The following is a 22,812-nucleotide window of genomic DNA, read 5'->3' as shown; positions in this document are numbered from 1 at the left end:
ATAGTGTGTCATCTCTCACCATTCAGTATTTAATTGAAAATGCCTTTTAAATCCTTGCATTTGAATCGAGGCAGTAAAAGGGATGCAGAACAGTAAATCGTATTAAGTGTAGGAAGTAAAATGAAAATACATTGTATGGGTCAAAATTATTGGCCAAAAATCATTAGAATATTAAGTAAAGATCATGTTCCATGAAGATATTTTGTGCATTTCCTACCGTAAATATGTAAAAAATGTATTATTATTAGTAATATGCGTTGCTAAGGACTTCATTTGGACAACTTTAAAAGTGATTTTCTCAATATGTAGATTTTTTTGCACCCTCAGATTCCAGATTTTCAAATCGTTGTATCTCGGCCAAATAATTGTCCTATCCGAACAAATGGATACATCAATGGAAAGCTTATTTATTCAGTATAAATCTATAAAAACATACAAAAATGTACCCTTATGACTGGTTTTGTGGTCCAGAGTCACATATACGTTATGTTTCTTATTGTTAAATTAAGTAAATCCCTCATCCTGTCATTCTAATTGATAAACATTATATTGTGTATTTTGGCCAATTTGAATCACATTACACCTCTTAAACTTAAATGGAGATCATTTTTATAAAATTCAGAAATGTGTTCAACCCTGACCTACATACAGGCCTAAAATAACACATTTCAGAGAAATATGAATCAGAGTTGTTAGACACATGCGAGCTACTATACACCTTCCCGCCTCTTACACATCCACACAACCTAAAAATAGTCTCTTGTCTCTCATATTTGAGCTTAAACATTCCTCGTCGGTTTGCTCTCAAATCTGCGCATCCATTCAAAAATCAATTCATTCTCATTGGGAAAGCTTCCCAGCGACCTCTGTTAAACAGACCTTTTTTAGCAGAATATTTTCCAGAGGCTACGTCCCATATGGCCATGAGAGCATAATCTCCCAGTGGCCTCTTTCTCTCTGGCTTTAAGCCCTCCATCCATCCATGGCATTAGTTAGCACATCTGTCTGCAGCTGGAGAACTGACAGAGCAATCCATCAGTGTTGTTATTTCTGAAGCCAGCCTGCAAACTGCAAGTTTGAAGCATCTGAAGAATTTTCTTAAAGGAATAGTTCACCTAAAAAAAATCTAAATTCTGGCTTAAATGTACGTACATTTACACATGAGAGAAGCTATCTAATAATGAATGAATCGTTTTTGAAGTCATATAGCACACCTCTCAAAACTGGAGAGAAACCAGGCTTGTCTAGTGCGCATAAATACTTTCACTGTGCGTTTCACAGACACCAGACAACTGGATATGAAATACAGGCATGCATTCACACTGCAGGTGCCACAGTGTCTAGCACTCTAGCTGTTGCTGTCAGTTCACTGCGAAGGTCATAGGTTGCACAAAATTTGCCTCTGCTTAATTGAAGTCTTGCGTTTAACCCTGCATATGCACTAGATGCTGGCATCCAGGACTACAGTTTTTGCGTATATTCATGTAGATTGATGTAAACCCTCATCAGTGTGATTCTGATAACTACTCCTGCTATGTGAGCTGCAATGTTTGAAATTTGGTCAAACTAACGAATATGACATTATAAATCCTGCAACCCATGCATGAACATAAAACAACTCCACATGGAGTTGAACTGAAATTGAATTAACTGCTCCATCATATTAAACTTTACATTATTCATTAAAAATGTAAACATCAGATGTATCCCATCATCAATGAGTGTAACAAATTCACTTTTAAAATGTGAACATTATTGGCCCAACATTCAACAAATGAACATTTTAAAAGTCTTATTTATATCGCATATTGAATGAGCCTTAGAAATGTACATTTTAAACGTTTGATTAATATTCAAAATAAGATGTTTAAGGATATCTTATTTTGGTCAATCATTATTTCATTTCATTTAAATGTTGTTGTTTTTTGAACATAATTTATTCCACAAAATTAACTTTTAAATATCGTATTCAACATTCAGAAATTTAGAAATTTACATTAAAATTTTATAAGCTTATCCCAAGTTTGATGAGTGAAGTTTTAAACTTCTGATTGTATCTATGTTCAATGAGCCTTGGAAATTAAATTATACATAATTTTTTTTTAATTTTAACAAATTATTAGTGCTGGGCAATCGATTAATCACTATTAATTGCATCCAAAATAAAAGTTTGTATAATTATTATGTATATATAAATTACACACTCCTTCATGTATATGTTTAAGAAATATTTGCATGTATACTATATTTATCATTTATCTTATACATAAACATTTTATACATAAATATAACATATTTTTCTTAAATATATATCCATGCATGTGTGTGTATTTATACATAATAATAACAGTTCACACACACATATTATGTAAACACAAACTTTTATTTTGGATGTGATTAATCGCGATTAATCGACTGCCCAACACTACTTTATATTGTTTGACAACCATGCTGTTTTTTTTTTTTTCATTTTAAATTTCAACTTTTAATTTTTAATAACTTATTCATCCATGTTCAACAAGCATTAGAAATTGAAATGTAGCTCCATTTTAAACATTTGATTTATTTAATGTAGGCCTACAAGCTAGTAATTTAATTTAATCTGATTTAATTTAAAGAAAAATGTAAATAATTTTAAGATACATTTAAACCTGTTTTTAAACACCAAATTTTGAATATCTTATTTCACACATTCAACAAAAGTTAGTTATTTTAAATTATAAACGTCTAATTTATTCCAATGAGCATTAGAATTTTAAATGTAAACATTTATTCCATGTTCGATGAGAAATATATATAGGCTATTATATTTTTGTATGTGTATATTTTTGTATATATAGGCCTAATATATTTATGTAGGCTATTGTTCAACAACCATTAGAAATTGAAATTTTAAACAAATGTTAAACATTTTTAACGTCTTAATTATTATCCCCGTTCAAAAAGTTTAGAAATGTAGCCTACTATTAAATTACTGACGTAGCGTAGAGACTCCATCACATTTATCCCATTCAAAATCGTCCGCTACACAAGCGGGTGGTAAATAATCCCATTCCCCTCCCAACCACTCCCATCATCCGCACGGGCTCCAATCCGCGCTCACTCGCTCTCTCTGCCGCTACAGTGCGCGCGCTGATGCCGCAGCTCCAGCCTCTCTCTCTCTCTCTCTTTCTGAGCGATAATAACACAGCACAGTCATGGCGACAGTGACAGTCCAACCGCTCACCCTGGAGCGAGGTGAGTACTGACAAACCACGTCCATTCAGTCCTCGCTGCTGGAGGCAACTTTAAGCTTTTGCGCTATTCGTTTCTCGGATTTTTGCATCATTGGACTTGGCTTTTGATGTTTTGGTGATGTTGCCTTCTCGGCTCGGTTTGTGTCCGTCAGGTATCATGATGATGATGATGATGATGATGATGAACAGAACATGCTCTGTGCTTCAGAATCCATCAGTGTGCGTTATAATAATGGGATATGTATTCGGTTCATTTTTAATAAAGCACTTATAGGTGCTAATTTTATACACGCACTTTGCTGATGCTCAAAGCAACGCACCGTGTTTTCTTTATTTCGTCGTTATTTCACTTTATAGAAGATTCTACAACTTCTCTGTGTGCAGAACTGAATTTTAAGATGGGCTGTTTTATATACTTCAATAAAATAAAACAGGATTAGGTTACGAAGAAGCGCTCGAATACTGTATACGCGCGCGCGATGATACTTACATACATCTGAATGAAAAAAAGAGAGAAATATGTCAACGTGACTCGTCATGTGAGCTGAAGCTTTTTGATATTATTTAATTTATTTTCAGCGCGGTCAGTGTCCACGATCTGAGCTGTCACATCAGCCTGAGGAGACAGTGAGTGCAACAATATGGGCCAGCAAATGAACTGCGTTTCATTACTATGTAGCCTATATTATAGGCTACAGCAGGTCAAACAGTAGCCTATGGACACTCCAACCATTTCAAGCGTCACTCAAGCAAAGCGAAGGAGATATTTATAGAGAAATTAGATACCTCTGGCATGTGCGCGCGACGTGCTGTGGATATGTGGAAACTGTACATTGCAACTAGTAGCGATGCACGCACGAATTGTTGTTTTGAGTCGGGTCTTTAAAACGATTCAGTTGAACCGACTCACAAAACCTGTCTGAACGATTCGTCCGCGGGCTTCTCGAATCAACTGACTCGTTGAACCGAGAACCGTCTCTTTTGGAAATGATAATGACCGATGAGTGAATTGATGTAGGTAATGTTTAATAGATCGGAAATTAAGTAATAGCCAAAATGTAACAAATAAAACGAATGTATTGATTATATGACGTCGTACAGAATGTTTTGTTGAAATGTGCATGAACTTTTTAATCCAAGAGGAACGAGTGCATTTTTGTATTGTTAATGCAAATTATATTTAGGTTCTAAATAATTATTTATTATGAGTTGAGTCAAGTCTGCCTACGTAATATGGCTTTATTAGGACATTTTAAAGCATACATTACACCACTCTGAAATGTCAGGGACATAAAAGAATCACTGGATCGTGTAGAACTGATTCTTATACAAATGAACTGTTCCAAAGAACCAGTTCATGAAAATTGGTCTTTTCTATGACTTATTATAAAGACACTGTTTGTTTACTACAAGCAATGCAATCATGGCATCGGTGACCCATTCAACCAATCAGAACGCTAATAGGAGCACTCTAGGTTTATCACGTTACTCAATATGGTTTGATTTGTTTGCGATGTATGTTGTCCAAAGTAATAGATCATATATATTTAGAAATAGCAGGAATCCATTGCATTGCATTAAAATGTGTGAATTAAATTACAATTCTCAACTTCTAAAAAGTGTGCAAGAGAAACTGCCAATGGGGGTCCGGTTTACAGTATTACAGTATATTATTTAAACAGAACCTCCAGAAACAATTACATTTAAGTGGATTTATTTTGTTGACATATTTTGGGCAATGCCAGAAACCCCAAGTAATTGTTAATGCTTAATGATAACATTTAAACAGACAGTTTTATGACAGCAGAGATCCAGTACACCGCAGGCCTCACATTACTCAACATCTCTTCCAATAAAACTGCTATGCTTGAGGTTACACAGGGATAGTGTGGAGTAGGGATAGTGAACTGTAGCTATAATTTGATCACAGAGAAAATAACCTTGTGTGTCCCTTCATTTTGGGTGTGGACGGTTAACTGAAGGTTGTTATACTTTCCTGCTATTGTATTTAAATAACAGATGTTCAAAGATAAGAACAGCTCCCTGTGTTTGTGTAATCCTGGACGGTGTCACTAAAATACAGTATGGAACTACTAATCTAGAAAACTACAAAAATCAATACTTATTCAACATTTGTGCAGGATAGACTCATAGTCCAATAAGAGACTCCAACCAAGATCTTAGATAAGGATGGAAGGCTTGTGTTTGGAAAACAGAGCTGTACTCTGTAGAGATTTAAAGTATTTTGGAGTAGTGAATCCTGACTAGTGACCGGAGAGTTGCTCTGGCTTACTTCATTGCAGGGATGGACGGGCTCCGCAACTTTTCCCGGTGGGTCAGTGGGCTGTCGAAACCAAATTTAGATACAAGGAAGATGTATAAAACATTAGAAGAGAGAGAAAAAGTTTTGACAAAAGTAATGGCACATTTTTGAACTCATGCCGACTTCCCATATAGAATGTGAAAAACATTACTCCAAAAGAATAGCATGTCAGAATTTGGAAGACAGTGGGTGGAAATTACCCAAATTACCTACTATTTCCTCTGAGATTCTGGAGTGTACAATCGATGCACACTTCACCAATCTCTTGAAGCCAGTGGAGAGGAGTTGCGAATGGCAGTGAAGCAATGCAACTGATGCTGTAGGTCACATGACAAGGCCAACACGGCAGATCTAGTACGTCTAGTTTGCATTCATACTAGTATACACACATTCATATTATATAGAATGTACTTTTTTTAATGGTCGGAAAGTAAGTTCTTCACCAAACGTAGTTCATACTCAGACAGTAGGCTATGTGATTTTTTTTATGCAGCTCTTTTTCTTTTTTTTCAACCAGCCCTTTAATCTAATAGAAACACATACATTCTGTTGAAATTGTGCCGGGTGATTTGACTTCTCCAGATTCTCGTAAATAAAATAAAAAATTCTAAACACTGCTTTGGTTTCAATTTTGCAGGCGCTTTTATCCAAAGTGATAAACATTGCATTCAAGTTATCAGTTTGTGCATTCCCTGGTAATCGAACCCATAACCTTGGTGTTGCTGACACCAGAACATTTAGGGATTCACTCCTGCATTTCCACGTCCCTAAAGCCAGTTTCCATGTCAAGAGATCGGGTCATCGGGGGCCTCGCCTTCGACTGTCACCCGATCCACTATACACCGGCCCCTTACGATCCCTCCTACAGGTGGTGAGCCCACGGGAGGGCGGCCCCACGTCGCTCATTCGGGCTGAGCCTGGCCAGGTCCCAAGGGGGGAGACCCGGCCACCAGGAGCTTGCATGCGAGCCCCAACCCCGGGCCTGGCTCCAGGGTGGGGCCCTGGGTGCGCACGCCAGAGGGTGGCTTGCTCGCTTCAGTTTGGTGGAGAGTTCCTGCCTCAAGTGGAGGAGTTCAAGTATCTTGGGGTCTTGTTCACTAGTGAGGGAAGGATGAAACGGGAGATTGACAGACGGATCGGTGCAGCTTCTGCAGTAATGCGGTCGATGTACCGGTCTGTCGTGGTGAAGAAGGAGCTGAGCTGTAATGTGAAGCTCTCAATTTACCGGTCGATCTATGTTCCTACTCTCCCCTATGATCATGAGCTGTGGGTCCGAAAGGACAAGATCCCGGATACAGGCGGCCGAAATGAGCTTTCTCCGCAGGGTGGCTGGATGCTCCCTTAGAGATAGGGTGAGAAGCTCGGTCACTCGGGAGGTGCTCAGAGTAGAGCCATTGCTCCTCCACATCGAGAGGAGCCAGCTGAGGTGGCTCTGGCATCTATTTCAGATGCCTCCTGGACGCCTTCCCAGGGAGGTGTTCCAGGCACATCCCAACGGGAGGAGACCCCAGGGAAGACCTAGGACACGCTGGAGGGATTATGTCTCCCGGCTGGCCTGGGAACACCTCGGTATTCCCCCGGTAGAGCTGGAGGAAGTGGCTAGGGAGAAGCAAGTCTGGGCGTCTCTGTTTAGACTGTTGCCCCCACGACCCGGCCCCGGATAATCGAAAGATGATGGATGGATGATGGAGTCCTGCATTTACATACAGATGTCACTCCCAAAACTTTGTGTTCTCTAGGAGGCACAGGGAGACTTCCTGCACAAATCTGGAAATATTGGGGAAAAAAACGTACATCGCGATATTTAGTTTTTCTGTGATTATATATTGCGATATAAAAAACTATTTCACCAGATGATTTGAACAGCTCTATTTGTAAAGAATTAATCATTCTAGAATAATTGGGGTGATTTTGTAGGGGAGTGAATCTGCATAGAAAATAATAAACAAATTACAAGCATAAATAAATACAATAGAAGAAAGATACAACTTAAATAAGCAGTGCTTTGTCTCTTTCAGGTAAATCGTAAAAACAGTATTCAGGTGCATACATTGAATAATCAAATGTAAAATAAGTCTTCACTGTATAAATGAAATATAACTAATATAATGAATTCATTAATTAATACAATTGATCTTTGTTAAAGCTACAAAAGTAATTTTCTCTTTCTCTTTTGTTGTTTGATCACCATTGGTGACACAAACAGCTGCGGATACATTAGACTTCTGTCCAATACATAACCGACTGTGTGTTTATGAGGATACTCGCCAAGAGGGGCATTTTGCGTGCAGGTGTCAAACGACAGAGAAAGAGAAAGTAACCTGAATTCGGCGTTCACGTGCTGTCTGAGTGGCTCTGTGTGTGCGCACAGAAAACAGTGTTTTACAGTCTAGATGCCTGACTCGACTTGCAAATGATACTCACTCTTTCACTCTATGATGGTTAAACTTTGCAATTAATCCGCGAATCACATGTGTTCTGAACCGGGGTGCAGCTGGCCCTTTACGGATCACAGATCAACTACGATCCCTATACTTGACATCGCACATCCTGTGATGTGACAATCGCAGATGTACACTTTGCGATATCGATGCTAAAACGATATATCATGAAGCCCTACTTCATGTTATGCTAATATTGGTGTACAGTAAAGTTAATCAAGTCAGTAAAATCACAAACATAACTGCAATCAAATGTGCCTCCAATCCCTAGTTTATTGAAAATGTCAATACAATTATGTGGGATTAAAACATGATTCTCCGTGATTAGCATTGCATGGCATTTTCCTCCTTTTAATTCTTCCATTTAATTGCTTTTCCTCTGCAATGTCAAGGCAATATTTTTGAACTAGACTAGCAGGTGATAGTTTGCTGGCTAACCGAGGTTCCAAGCTGTCTTTAGGGTTGCATTTGCACAAAATGGATTTCTTTATTTCTTCATAAGATCTTGCAATAGTTTTCATGTCTTATTGATTTTGGTCCAAAGTACTCTTTTTTTTTTTTATATTCAGAAAGACAAAATTCTTCCAAGTACTTTGCTAAATGAAACATGAAGTGTTCCTCTTTTACAGGCTGGAATTTGATCAAATTTCTTTTGGAAGAATTTCAGAGAATATTGACAATATCAAGACAGCCATCAAATATTCACTAGTTCAAAAGCTTTGAGTACAATTTCCAACCATTGTATGGTTATACAACTCATGCAGCGTACCATCGAGTTTTATGGCATAAAATAGCAGTGATTTAATCTTTCCTTTAGGCAAAATTGTTTCAGAACATTTTCTGTCCACTTTAGTCCATCCATTCGAAGATAAAAACCCAGACCAGACTGAGATTGAGATCAAGGGATCATATCTAAGACTATTTTTATCCGAACAAGACTGTCTGTGTCACCAGTAATTGCGTGCATGAAAAAGAAAGGGTCTAGAAAGACAGACAGTGGTAGCAGTCTGACATCAGGGGACAGGCGCTCTGTGAGGTCATTTGTGTGGGACTTCCATAGTGCTCCGTCTGAGCTATTATACTGCGAGGTGATTTATGTGCCCTTTGCAGTCGGGAATGTCACAGTTGGGCCAATTACGGATAATTCACAGGGTTTGATAAAGTGAGATCTTGGGATATGTGTTGGACACCAGAGGTGGGTACTGCTGTGTGTCTGCACTAACTCCTGCTGTTTTGGCAGGCCTGCTGTCCAGAGAGCAGTTTTTTCTTCAGGCTTGCCTGACCCGTAAAGGATGGCCGTCTGAATCTGAAAAGTGGCAGATGGCCAGCACTCTCTCAGGAAATACATTCAGGCATACAATGAGGAAAACACACGCTCCCAATAGTTCCGTTAGAAATGTCTTGGCTGACCAGGTTTTTTGACAACCAAAAAGTGTAATGTAATGAATGACAAGGGGATTATTAGGAAAACAGCTTAATGTTAATGAAATCAAAATTGACCCTTTTTTATTAACTGAATACATGTTCATGGTCTTGCTGTGCACAACATCAAAACGTATTAACTTGAACGTCTCTGAAACTCTGTTTCCTTTTCGACTACTAAAGTTCTGTTCAAAATAAGACAAACGTTCAGTGCAGAAAACTGATGCGATAAACATTTTAATTTGAATGAACGCCTGTTAATGTGTCTGTTCAGACTGACACAAACATTCACCTTTTTTTTTTTTTAAAGGGAGGTGCTATTCTCTATTCCATTGCACTGCAAAGAAACCTTTGAATCAAGTAAGATTCACACTTTAGGTCACATGCCCAGAGCTGCAGCTATTATATAGAACAATGACTTGGTGGTGTCGAATACAAAAATATGAATTGCTATTTGAAAACACTTCCTTGTAAATACTTCCTTTGTTCTCCGTGACAAGCGGGTGTCAGAAACTGAAATTTGTGCACTGCAGCCCTTGTCTACTGCTGTATTTTGCATTGGTCTGAACAGACAATTGCATGCGGAAATCTGACCGAATTTTTGTGTTGGTGTTAACAGACTAAGGTATACTCCACCCAAAAATGTAAATTCTCTGTAACACTTTATTTTAAGGTCACCTAATTACATGTTACTACATGTACTTACTACAGTAATAACAGTAAATTATGTATAATTACAAGTCACTAACTCTAAACAAAACCCTAACCATAACTCTTTAGTAAATACATGTATTTAAAGGTATAGTTCACCCTGAAATATAGTATAATAAAGTAATCTTTTACTCACCCTGCTTTTGTTCCAATGCCCTATGTCCTTTTATCTTTTTTGGACATCAAAAGGATTTTGAGGATCCCTTTACAAAAAGGATACAAAAGTATCACGCAATTATAGAGTGAGCCGTGCGCCATATATGGAAAGTGTTCAGGAGGCATACTACAAGGTTTTGCAGTAGAAACCGTATTATTCAGTCAAAATTCTGAGCTCGGCCGTTACTCTGCGCGTTCCTGTGAGTGCGTGCGAGCCGTCAGCAGCCGCTCATGCTTACTATAACTCGCACTGTTGTCATGGTACCAAGGATAAGCACACACACAGACCATTTGGAGAAATCAGGCTCAATAGAAACAAATGCGACTCTCATCTCTTCTATAAGGTAAATAATAAGAAATAATACAATAATACTAATAATGAGGTAAATAGTAAATGGACTGCATTTATATAGCGCTATTAACAGACTAATGGCCATCCAAAGCGCAAGGTAAACCTCCTGAAGTGAATGTTGTGTACCGGTTGTCATGACAACATTGCGTGAGGGGCTGCTGACGGCTCGCATGCACTCACAGGAACGCGCTCAGAGTAACGGCAGAGCTCAGTGTTTTGACTGAATAATACGGTTTCTTTCTTGCAAAACCTTATAGTATGCCTCCTGAAAACGTTCCATATATGGCACGCGGCTCACTGGATCATTGCATGATACTTTTGTATCCTTTTTGAAAAGTTTTAGCCTGGTCGCCATTTACTGCCATTATGCAACCCGTTCTCACTCCCAAGGCGTCAAATTCCGGAGCATGGTCAAGTGCTTTCCGCGCCACAATAAAGACGCTAAAGGTACCCCTAGGCGTCACTATATCGACGCGCTGAGTGCTCCATTCATTTCAATGATAAACCTTTGGTGTCATACACAGACGCGTTGGGCATGGGAACGTTATCGTTATGATGATTATATATTGGGTTATAATTTTGCCATTATGACAAAGTACAAATATTCCGAGGCCAAGCGATTGATTTGTGTGAAGGAAATCCCCAAAAGCGATCAGCGTCTCCATCCACAGAAGATCATGAATTTCAAATTCAAATATTGCCGCCCGTTACGTCAGTTTTCATAGTGAAATTGCATTGGCTCTCGTACGTCTCGTGACCAATTGTGTCATTACGTCAGCTTTGATTGTAAAATGTCATTGGCTCTCGTGTGTCTTGTGACCGATTGCGTCGTGCTAAAGAGTCGTGTGTATTATTTGAATGAGATATGAATGAATGCATTAACCGAGCGGCGGGATCATCATCTCAGCGATTAAAACATTAAGATCAACTCTGTTCTTTACATAAAGACGTCGTGTGACTTCAGAAGACTTGGAATGCAACATGAAATAGTACTTGTATACTGTTTTTGGTCAGTTTTTGCAATAAATAGACGTGACTGTACTTGTATTTGCCTGTTATGTGTTTTATATTGTTTAGGAGTGGGTAGGTTTAGGGTAGGAGTTGGGTTAGCTGCTCCAAAATATAAAAGTAACCTTTAAATATGAATAAAATATTAATAAAATCATGTCTGCTTTTATAAATGCAAAGAATAAAATGCGTCTTGATCTGACGTATTGGGTAAACAACTGAAACGAATGGAGCACCCAGCTCATCGATATAGTGACGCCTAGGGGTGCCTTTAGCGTCTTCGTTGTGACGCGGAAGGCACTTGACCATGCTTCGGATTTTGACGCCTTGGGAGTGAGAATGGGTTGCATTATATGAAGGAGCGCGTGCAGGAGGTTTTTTTTTTATTTCTGCTTTTGAGGTCCGAAAAAGATAGAAGGACATAGGGTACTGGAACAATCGCAGGGTGAGTAAAATATGGCTTTATTTTCATTTCAGGGTGAACTATCCCTTTATGTAGATGTTTATCACATTGATTTCACACAAAGTGATCACAATGGTAATCCATACGACCCCAGAATCAATGTCTTCTGAAGCTAAACAATTGATGTGTGTGTGTTTGTGTAAGAAAAAAAAAAGAAAAATTGAACTATAAACCTTCTCTTCTGGCCAACTGTCACACGCACATTAATGAGAGCATTGTGAAGCGCCATGTCAGCACGTTGTAAAGCGTGGCGAAAGCAATGGACAGAAGGGATGGTTTATAGTTTAATGCTTTTAAATATTAATATTTTCTACAATATCATTTATACAATATAATCCTTTTCACACACCTATAGTTTTATTTCAGAAGACATTGATTCATCAACTGGGGTTGTATAGATTACCATCATGAGTTTTGGGATACAATCCACTTGAATTATATAGAATTATCTGGATTATTTTATAAGAAACTACTGTAAGTTTCATTTCATCTAAAGAAAATGTCATATACATCTGGGGTGCAGTAGGGAGAGTAAATGAGAAAATTGTCATTTTTGAGTAGAGTATACCTATAAGACCCAGTTGGAACATGGTATGGATGTTCAAATCAATTCCTGATGTATAAAATCAAGTCTGGTCCCAAGTTATTTTCGAATATCCTGTTTCACCACGAAATACACCACATTACAGAAGTAAAATGGGTTACAAATGGCATTTTATGCTGACTAAACCAATATCCTTTTATACATAAGTAAACCTGTGTTATTCCAAACTTCATATTTTCTTGTTTGGTGCACCTTGGCGTTTTCTTCCATTTACATTTAAAGTAAAAAAAATTACGTAAAGAAATAAAAATTGGCTCCTGTTAGCTTTGGAGGTGTTCAATTGTCAACAAGGATGTCTCTTGTCACACTGCACCTATAAACGATGCTATGCAGTGCTAACATTTGGTATGATGATCAACAGAAATTTTAATTTACCCTGTTCTACACAGGTTCCTCCGGAAACGTGCTAAACAGGTTTTATATTCATGTACTGTAAAGTGGGACTCATTATATCATTAACTGTGTAAATCTCTGTGTGCCACCACGTTCTCGTGATGCCATACACCAATATCTCAGCGGAGTTGCAGGTTAGAAACTGCAGGAGTTATGGTGCGTTCCATTTACCTCAGAGGGGGGAATGTCATAGCTGGGAATGATGTCACACCCGAGTTGACCGCGTTCCAGTAAACAGGCCAGAAAACTAAGATGGACCCATGCAGGCAAACATTTGTTGTGCTTGCTCTTTTGGAATACAAACAAATAACTAATCAGTATTTTGCACAGATAATGCAGAGGTACCATGTCCACAAATAGAGGTTGGATAGTACTGTGTGCACCACTGTGTTTTATACACAATATATTACTACCCTTTTAATATGGTCGATGCGCTAAGCAGCCATATTGGATTCTGAAGTTGGGGTTGTTGAGCTCCCCCCCCTCACAACTCCGACTTGAGGGGGCATTCCAGTTAAAAGTTCCTACTGGAGAGTGGGGAATAGGACTTTCCCACTTCCGAGGACAAATGGAACGCACTATTAGATGGTGGAATTTCCAACTCTTCAAGTTGAATGGAACAACAGACCCTCAACTCTTGCAGTTTAGGTTACATTTGCAAATTGTATTGCACTATACAGACAGAGCAGATTATTTGTCAGCAGGGAAATTGCCATTCAAATACAGTACACACAATGCCCAGTCACAGCTTCAAAAGTGTCTTCAACAGAAAAATCATTTGCTACGGATTCAGTCCTCGATATTCAATTGTGGGCTTGCAATATGTACACTCGCCACAATCTTGCCACAGAGATTGATGTGCTTGTTATTAAATCCTGTCTACAAGAGGAAACCTCCACAGTGCTGAGAGATATGAGTTTTAGTCTCACTTGAAAGACAACACAGAGTCTCTGCAAAAATCTGGTCTCTCCTCTAGACAAACAGCCTCCTGCTGGACTTGATTTGTACCCTCTGTTGAGGTTTCTTTGTCTACTGTAGGTATTTTATTGTGTTTCACAGTATATTTTTTAGTTTTAAAAGTTCCTTCTAACTTTGAAATTACTACAACACCCATCTCTGTTAAAAAGGTTGATTTTTGGTTAAAAACAACCACTGTCTTTTACTCTACATGTTTTTACCTGATGTTTTATATATGTATATACCAAGATCAATTTATATTCACTTGTTCCACTTAAGCTAATGGGTTCATCTAGCTATAAAGTAATTAATAATCATGCAAATGAATTCTAGAAGACTGCACTGTGAATACTGAATATAAATTCCAATGCAAAACCTGCTCTTACTGTCAGCCTCATTGAAATTCAAATCCTCATTATGAATGTGTAATGTTTGAATAGTGGGAAGTGTAAGAGGGTCCCCAGAGGAAAATTGTATTGCTCTTTCAAAACTTATGAGACTTAAGAGAGTTCTCAGATTAATTTAATTTAGGTATCAACTTTGTCTGAAAAGTTTCTTCTAAAATCCCTAAGAATTTAAACAATAAACAATAACCAAATGATTGTTGACATACAGCCCCAGTGAAAAAAGAACATAAGACAGTTTTATGGTTTTAGCTGGTTTAAAGGGTTTGGTCACCCAAAAATGAAAATTAGCCCATTAGATTTACTCACCTTCAAGTCATCCTAGGTGTATATGACATTCTTCTTTCAGATGAATAAAATCGGAGTTATATTAAAAAAAGTCCCGGCTAATCCTGGCTAATCCAAGTCCATAAAAGTGTATCTATCCGCGAGTAAAAATGCGATGCGTTTGTGTAAGAAAAATATCCATATTTTAAACTTTATAGACTAAAATAACTAACTTCTGGCGGAATGCCGTACATCGATTTAAGGCAAAAGAGGAACCCTTGACGCCTGTGTATTGACGAACGCAGAAGCGCAGAGGATAGAGCAAAACAAAACACCTTTCAAGAATTAGAAGTCTAAAACGAGAATTTTTAAAGAGAAATGGCAGAGGATTTCGATATAAGAGAAGAGGGGCTTGAGTTTGTTGCCCAGCCCGATCCGCGAAAGGCGCCAAAGCTTGCGATGCTCGTGTACATTTGTCTGGCTATCACCAGACCAGGCTCAATTTAAGATTGAACATTGGTCTGGGGAGTCTGCTCTGTATTTTCTACTGCACAAGAGGCGTGATAAACAAGCAAAAATGAAATGTCTCTGTACACAATTGGATAGTCCTTCAACCAATCAAACCACAAGAGGCGTGATCAACGGGCAACGACCCATCACTTCTCTATCCGTCATCGTGTTAAACCCGCCAATAGCGTGCCAGGTGGATAAGCCAGTCTGTGATTGGTTCCCGCAAAAGTGTAACAGAAGCAGTAGAAATGAATGTACAGGTTTCCAGACTGAGTTGGAGGGCGAAATCAAATCGCCGGCAGATCAGGCTGGGTTTACCCAGTCTACCTGTACATCGCATCAGGGGTTACTCTTTCGCTGTAAAGTCCACTTGCGTACCGCTGACTGCCGGAAGCTAGTTTTAGTCTATAAAGTTTTTGGGTGAACTAACCCTTTAAGGTGGTTTTAGGAAGAATGATGACTTTTAATGACTTTTGATTGCAGACTTTGGTATCTACACTGTAAAATATGGCCACGTTCACACAGGAGCAGGTTGTCAGTCCTGAGTCCCTAATACGGTGACATTCACACACAGGTTATTTACGGGAGTGACAACCGCATTCAATAACCAAACTCACACCCATACATTTTCAGGATTCACGACCGCATTCTCGGAAAACCCGCACTGTGTGAACGGAACCGGACTGGACTACTAGTTGTCTGACATGTCATGCGAGAGAGCCGTTCTGCGCTGCACAAACGCGCGTCTATCGCCTGTTGCATGTTTTCATGTGTGGTTTCGGTTAAAGCAACAAGATATGAGCTGTGTGCCATATGAAAGTTTTAGATACAGTCACTGTTCTACACCAGTGCGTTCGTCAGTTTTGTGTTGAACGCTCGACTCCACTCTCCACCCTGATATATAAAAGCTGTTAGTGGTTAATAAAGGTTTGACGGATGAATTTGTTGCTCGAATGGATTTTCAGTTTTACTGACGTCACCATCTTTGATATTACTTTGGATTAGATGATTTGAACATGTACAATACAATAACAAATTAAGTTCCAAGTACCCAACCAAAAGGGAACACTAATCACCATAATGGTGAGTTAAAACAAAAACAGTTTAGGAAAATCAACATCACTTTATGAAGTCAGCTTATGTGATGTTCTCTCAATTTTTTCAGTTGGATTGACAATTCAACATTCAAGATGACTTTGGGAAAGGAGTGAATGCAATTAAAGATAACTGCAGAAGTGGAGGAAATGAGTGAAAAGTCTATTAAGAATTGCCCTGCCTCCAAAAAATGTTTTTGCTTGACAAAATGGCACTCAAAAGCAATCAATTAATCTTAACTTGAGTAAACAAGGCGTAGTATGTGAATAGTACAGATTACTAGATTACAATTAAGACATTAAGTAAAATGAACAAAAAAGTGTTAGTTAGAATAGCTGTTGGGTTTTACAGTTTAGCTTTGCAGATTATTTGCTTTCTATTATTCACACATTAAAAAAATTGGGTATTTTCTCTGGAAAATAATCAGAAAAACTCTCCATTTGTTGTCAATCTCATAGCTGTCTAGGAGAAACAAGTGAAGTTTGTGATTCAACAAATTGAACATACATTAGTAATAGAAACCTCAGAACAGAAAACTGTCTGTTCGCAGTGAGCAATATCTTTTTGAGAAGTTCAAGATCTCTCACAAATTATTTAATACTTCGTTGACACTGTTGCCGACTTTGTATTTTGTGTCAGTTAACAACAAAATGTCAAATTATGTTCTTCAAACCTCAAACTTGCCATGCTAGGATACCATAGTTCATTTCATCTAAGCATGATTGATGTGAAAACTGTATATATATATATATATATTCTTTTTGTTTTGTTTTAGTTTTTCAAATAGTCCCCTCTCAAAACTGTACATTATCTAAAAAATATGGTTTGTCTAAGCTGTGTTTTTCTAAGCTATGTAGTCTCAATCCACAGTGTGTTTGTGGAAAAAATAGGGTCATGGTGGCCCCTGCACCATTCGCAACAATGCTGAAGGCTACAGTGGTTTGAATGGAAAGTCGGCTCACATAGACGTTGTGTAGTTCGGTACACAGGAAGGCTGAATTCTCTCTATCTCTGTGCTATCTTTACCCCCCCCGCTTACTCACAGATCTGTGTGGGCAGGCAAGCCCATGTGGGTTTTACATTTAAAGGTGCGAAAATTACGCAATCACTCTGGCTTATTTCTTGTTGGAAGACCACACGTTACGAGAACAAATACGTAATAGTGTACTCTTCCACTCAATTGCCAACGCATTTGCAGCCCCCTCCGCTGCACTTACCGGTCTCCCTAGTAATGTAGTTTAATTTACCAATCCCAAACCTGAAGTGTGTACCAAGCCCTTTAAATGTCCTGTTTGTGAGCCTGAGCTAGTAGACTTGATGTAAATCCCAGGCAAGATCGACACAAGGCCTTGAGCTGCCAACATACACATCTGAATCCAACAGATTTTGCTCTTTGAATAACAATGTGTGCTATGATGTTTCCCTTTTCCTGCTAAATGATGACATGCGTCACTAAGATGTGTGTGAAAAGACTTGAGACTTGTACTAATAAACCAAGCCCAGGTTGGCTGCTGCTCACTGAAAGCCGGAAGAAAACCCGAGGCACCACGGAGAATTAATCCTATCTGTAATAGCTGTGCATGATGCAGGAGCTTGAAATGCTTTTAGAAGCTTTTTTCATCTTATAACTTTGTTAATGGATGAATTTATCTTTGAAATGCTGTTTCGTGTGTCCCTCGAAGATATAGTCATTACCAAGCTCCACAAATGCATTAATCAGTCCATTTATTTTTTATAAATAACTTTGCCCACTAAATGACATTATGGTGATTGATCTTTAGACAGTTAATATTAAGGCATTAGACATCCTTTTCTTCCCTGAGGTTATAGAGTTTCAGCTCAATGCAGTTAAAGGTACTGTAAGTGATTTCAGCCGTTTTACTAACTTCCACTACAATTAGATAATCCCATCCCTTCAACCACGTGCCTCATCGTTCCAGCAAACCAACCTGTAAAAGGCAGTGGTTTCTGATTGGGTAAAAAAGCGTGGGCTGCTCTCTTACCTTTTTGTGATTTACAGAGCTATATCATAAAGTAGGGATATTTTAAGTAAGTCTCAAATATGCAATTGTAAGAAACATTGCCGTCAAATATGATGCAACATGTTCCTATTACTTGCTGCCAAAGGCGATTATATCCCCAACACTTTCTGAAATCCCTACTAGGGATGTATCTACTACATCTTACAGAGAAAGCATCACAAATTGCCGAGAATGAGTATTCGTTTAGTTTCTGTGTTATAATGAGTAATTGTTACAGTTGTCATCATCTGCACAAAGCAACTGACAAATTCTCTCCCACATACAGTTCTTAGACGTGCTCCTCTCGCTTTTCCACAACTGTCTATCCATTTTAGTGTGCAATATGTAAACAAATATGTTCCCAAACAAATATTGATAAACATTCACTGACGTGCATCTGCAGTCGAGAACCCCAAAATTCTCGTATTCAATGCGAAACACAGTACTGTCAGACCAAAGGGCTATTCGTCAGCTACTGATCTGAATCTGATTCTGGATTTGAATTGGTTAGCATGAATGGCCCCCGTTGAAATACAAGGTACAATTGCAATTCAGCCAAAGAATATCCAGATACTACCTGTTTATGAAAAGCATGTTACAGTGAATTTATATTTTTTTGTACACTCGAAGAATGAACTGGTGTGACGTAATTTCGAACAAAATCAGGCCGTTCGTTTGGAGTTCATTTTGGGAGTTCGAAACAGCTTGCCAAAGCGAACTCTCCGGAAAAGTATACTACGGATGGTAAACACCTTCGTTCTACCATTGGTCCATGGTGATTACGTAATAGGTAGGTGTGCTCTGAAGCTCCGCCTTCTTTCACAGAAAAAACTTTTCTGGTTCATTTGGCCTGTTCAGTCAGACGAGGTTAGACGTCCGTGAGCAGTGTTGTAGTTGAGACCAGCTCAATCAAGTCCGTGTCGAGACCGAGTTCAGAGAGGGTTGAGTCCGAGTCGAGACCGAGACCAGAGAAAATCCACAAACAACATTAGAACTCAATTTAATTCACTTTTTAGTTACGGAGGGCGTGCACAAGAGTGACTGCAGAAAAAATGCTGTCTTTTTAATGCAAAAGTGTGAATGTGCCGGAGGGAGAGAAGGCGGGCGGCCTTCTGTTAGACATTTTTTGGGGAAGATGTTCAGTGTTGAGACTGTCAGCAGTCATCGTATCTGTATTCATTTTATTATTTCATTAAACGAGATTTGGTTTTCTCAGACACTTTTGTCCTACTTTGTAAACAGAAAATGTATTAAAATAACACAGTTGAGAAATAATGTAGCATACAACCATGCTTTTGACCTTAGTTGGAACTGTACTCCTCTCTATGTTTTTTTCCCCCAATGTAATTTCTACATTTATTATTATGACTTCAATTATTCTATCATCTGCTACTAATTGTATCTAATGTTGTTGTTTTATTTATTTATTTTATTTTATTTTCATATTATGTTAAATACCAAAACCAATAAAAAGACAATAGAAGAGAAATAATGTGACTTTCTGGAAAATGGGATCACTTCAGGTTGATGGCAGGTGGACACAGTGTAAAATAGAATCGGCGGGCGGGTCACGGGTGTGGGAGAGAACCTGGCGGGAGTCTTTGCACTAACGTCCCAAGTCATGCACAGTTGCGCACACAAAAATCACCAATCACTGGACGACGTGTCAGTCAAACATCAATTTAAAGAAATATTAACGTACAAATATTTTAACTGGGACTCAAGTGGACTCTGGAATAAGTCCAATTCCTAATATGTTCGAGTACGAGTCAATACCGAGTCCAAATGCACACGAGTCCATGACAAGACCAAGACCAAGACCAAGTCTCGAGACCGAGTTCAAGACCGAGTCCGAGTACTACAACACTGTCCGTGTTTAATTTTTCATGTTTAATATGCTAAAGCTACTTGATTTTAAGCTATCTATTGTATAACGTGTGTGCCGTACAGCTTGTCCAAACATCCACATCGCTATGATCAAATGCTTTTCTTAGGCTTTATTAAACTGCTTTCTATTTTCTCAATTTTGTCATGTGTTTATTTTGTTATTGAGAGGACTGCAGCACATATTTACATATTAATTTAAACGCCGCTCTCAGCAGCGTGAGTAGCGTCAGATGTTCGAACAGTATATATCGCTGGACTTCGATTTACCCCTAAGCGAAGAATGAAAAAAAAACTTTGCCACGAGTATATCCAACGCTATCTCACGACCAACTCGTGCCTAATTCGTACGAATTTGTACGACTTCACTCGCATGAATTCGTACGATTTGTCTAAACCGCAGTGATGGGTAGGTTTAGGGGCTGGGTTAGAGATAGGTCATTTGAATGAAATCCTACGAATTGGCCAACTAGTCAAATACGTAGGATTTAGCAAAAATCTCATGAATTCGTACGAATGAGGTCGTACAAATTCGTACGAATTAGCCACGCCATGAGATCGGGTTGGTATTTACTGGCCTTAAAGCTGCAGTTGGTAACTTTTGTAAAAATACATTTTTTACATATTTGTTAAACCTGTCATTATGTCCTGACAGTAGAATATGAGACAGATAATCTGTGAAAAATTCAAGCTCCTCTGGCTCCTCCCAGTGGTCCTTTTGCCATTTGCAGAAATACACCGCTCCCGGTAAGAAACAACCAATCAGAGCCAGGAGGAGTGTCTTAGCAGTGTCAATCAAGCTCGTGTGCGCGCTGATCATACCACTCTCATGCACAGCGCGAGCGCGTACAGGCGTTTAAAATCAAATCCAAGATTACCGGTGTGCCGCAGCTTTGCTTATGGCGGACAAACAATACCTCGAGTGGCACCTGCTCATAAAATAAAGACGGGTAAACGGAATGAGACAGATGACGATGATAAAAAAGACAAAAAGAAAGACTTAGATAGAACCCAAAATAAAACGAGGGTATATCGGAGCGGCTTTTCCGAGGTGGAGGGAGCTAGGCTACATGTCCTGAAAGGATTAAAAACCGATGCAGAGTTAGCCACATTTCTGCTTGACAAGTAAGTATCCCGGCTTCCTCTTCTCCCCGCCCGCTGACTCCTCGAAGTCGCTGTGGGTGTGAATTCCTCGTCGGAGCCCATTGACTCAGTGTCAAAACTCTAGCCGCATAACATAAAATGTCACACACTGCAAAGCAACAACTATTGAAACCCTACTAATTCACTGGCTTGTCATGTTGCTGAAATAATGTACTAGCAAACCTTATTTAGCATTACATATCGATAGAATAATTACTTGCACACTGTAACGTTAGTTACCATTATATTATCTTACTAGCTATTTATTACTTATAGAAATAGTGCAACGTCATATAGTTACATGACATGTATTGCAAAATACGTAATGTTTTGAGGACCAAGTCTGTAGTCAAAGTATGGGCAGGTCATAGTCAATGTAAATCATATTGTTGATGTTTCGTCCAGTGAATGTGCCATAACTGTTTATCCGCCGTCATCGGTGGCCCTGCTACGTTCTACTAGCCAACCAGTTCTAAAAACTCCCTACTGCAGCTTTAAGGGGCTATTCAGACAAAATGCATTATTGTGTTTATAAACATGAGAGTGGAGCGACTGGAAAAGAATAAAAGAAAAAGACTGCAAGGTCTTAATAGACGTTTTTGAAAGTTGAACAAGGCTGATAAAACAGCAAGACAGCGCAACAATGACATCAATCTTGTGCATGATTACATAGAAAAAAACACTGCAGTGGTTCTTTTAAACAAATATAAACATTTGGATTAAGTCTTAAATTATTGTAATCATTATAATAATGCAAATCTTTCACTTTTGACCCCCCATAGACTGATGACTGATGTATTTATTGAAACTTTAAATTGTTTGTACAACTCATTATAAAAAAGTAGGAAGGTCTAAGGCAATGTGTATGGCACAACATTTTTGACATCTATAAGTTGAGCTTAAAAGCAGCTTAAATACAGTCACTTTCTAAAATGACTGTTAATGAGCGAGAGAGACCAACGAACAGAGACGGAAACATCTGAATCAAGACACACAAGAAAAGTATGAGTCACAAAGAGAGAACAGAAGTGAGAAGGAGCAGAATATCATCCTTGGTCATTCTCTGACCTCCTGGTAATGAGACATAAATGTGAAAAGGAGTGTTCACACAGTTTCCTGTGCTGGCTGAAAGGACACCAGCATGTTCAAGATGGCTCATTACCCCATACACGACTCCAGACCGTCCTCTCGGCAGAAATCCGCCGGTAATGACGGAGCGTCAGGAGGCGCAGGATTAATGAAGTAAAGGTTGTCACACACTGTGGAGCTGCTGTACATATGCAGATCTATGAAAGCTGCCACAGGGCATGACTGCAAAGTCACCTTCACTAATCTGATGTCATGCACTCTGTTGTTGGGGAAACAGAATGAAATGTCCAGTGAGTTCAGTTCTATAAAGATGAAGGTGAATCTGGCAACATT

The 22,812-nt window shown here is 38.8% G+C and overlaps 1 protein-coding gene across 1 annotated transcript in view; it reads left to right on the top strand.

Annotated features, from left to right (window-relative positions):
• Positions 1–3,117: 3,117 nt before the first annotated feature.
• lin7a (lin-7 homolog A (C. elegans)) overlaps positions 3,118–22,812 on the top strand; it is a 67,143-nt gene continuing 47,448 nt past the window's right edge. Inside the window, exon 1 of the mRNA XM_079817865.1 lies at positions 3,118–3,237. Within this exon, the coding sequence (XP_079673991.1) occupies positions 3,198–3,237 (40 nt within the window). The 5' untranslated portion in view covers positions 3,118–3,197. The remainder of the gene's footprint in view (positions 3,238–22,812) is intronic.

The sequence above is a fragment of the Gobio gobio genome (genome assembly GCF_949357685.1).
Source record: "Gobio gobio genome assembly, chromosome: 5".
NCBI lineage: Eukaryota > Metazoa > Chordata > Actinopteri > Cypriniformes > Gobionidae > Gobio > Gobio gobio.
Note: the sequence above shows the minus strand (reverse complement) of the source record. Positions and strands in the feature narration are given on the sequence as shown.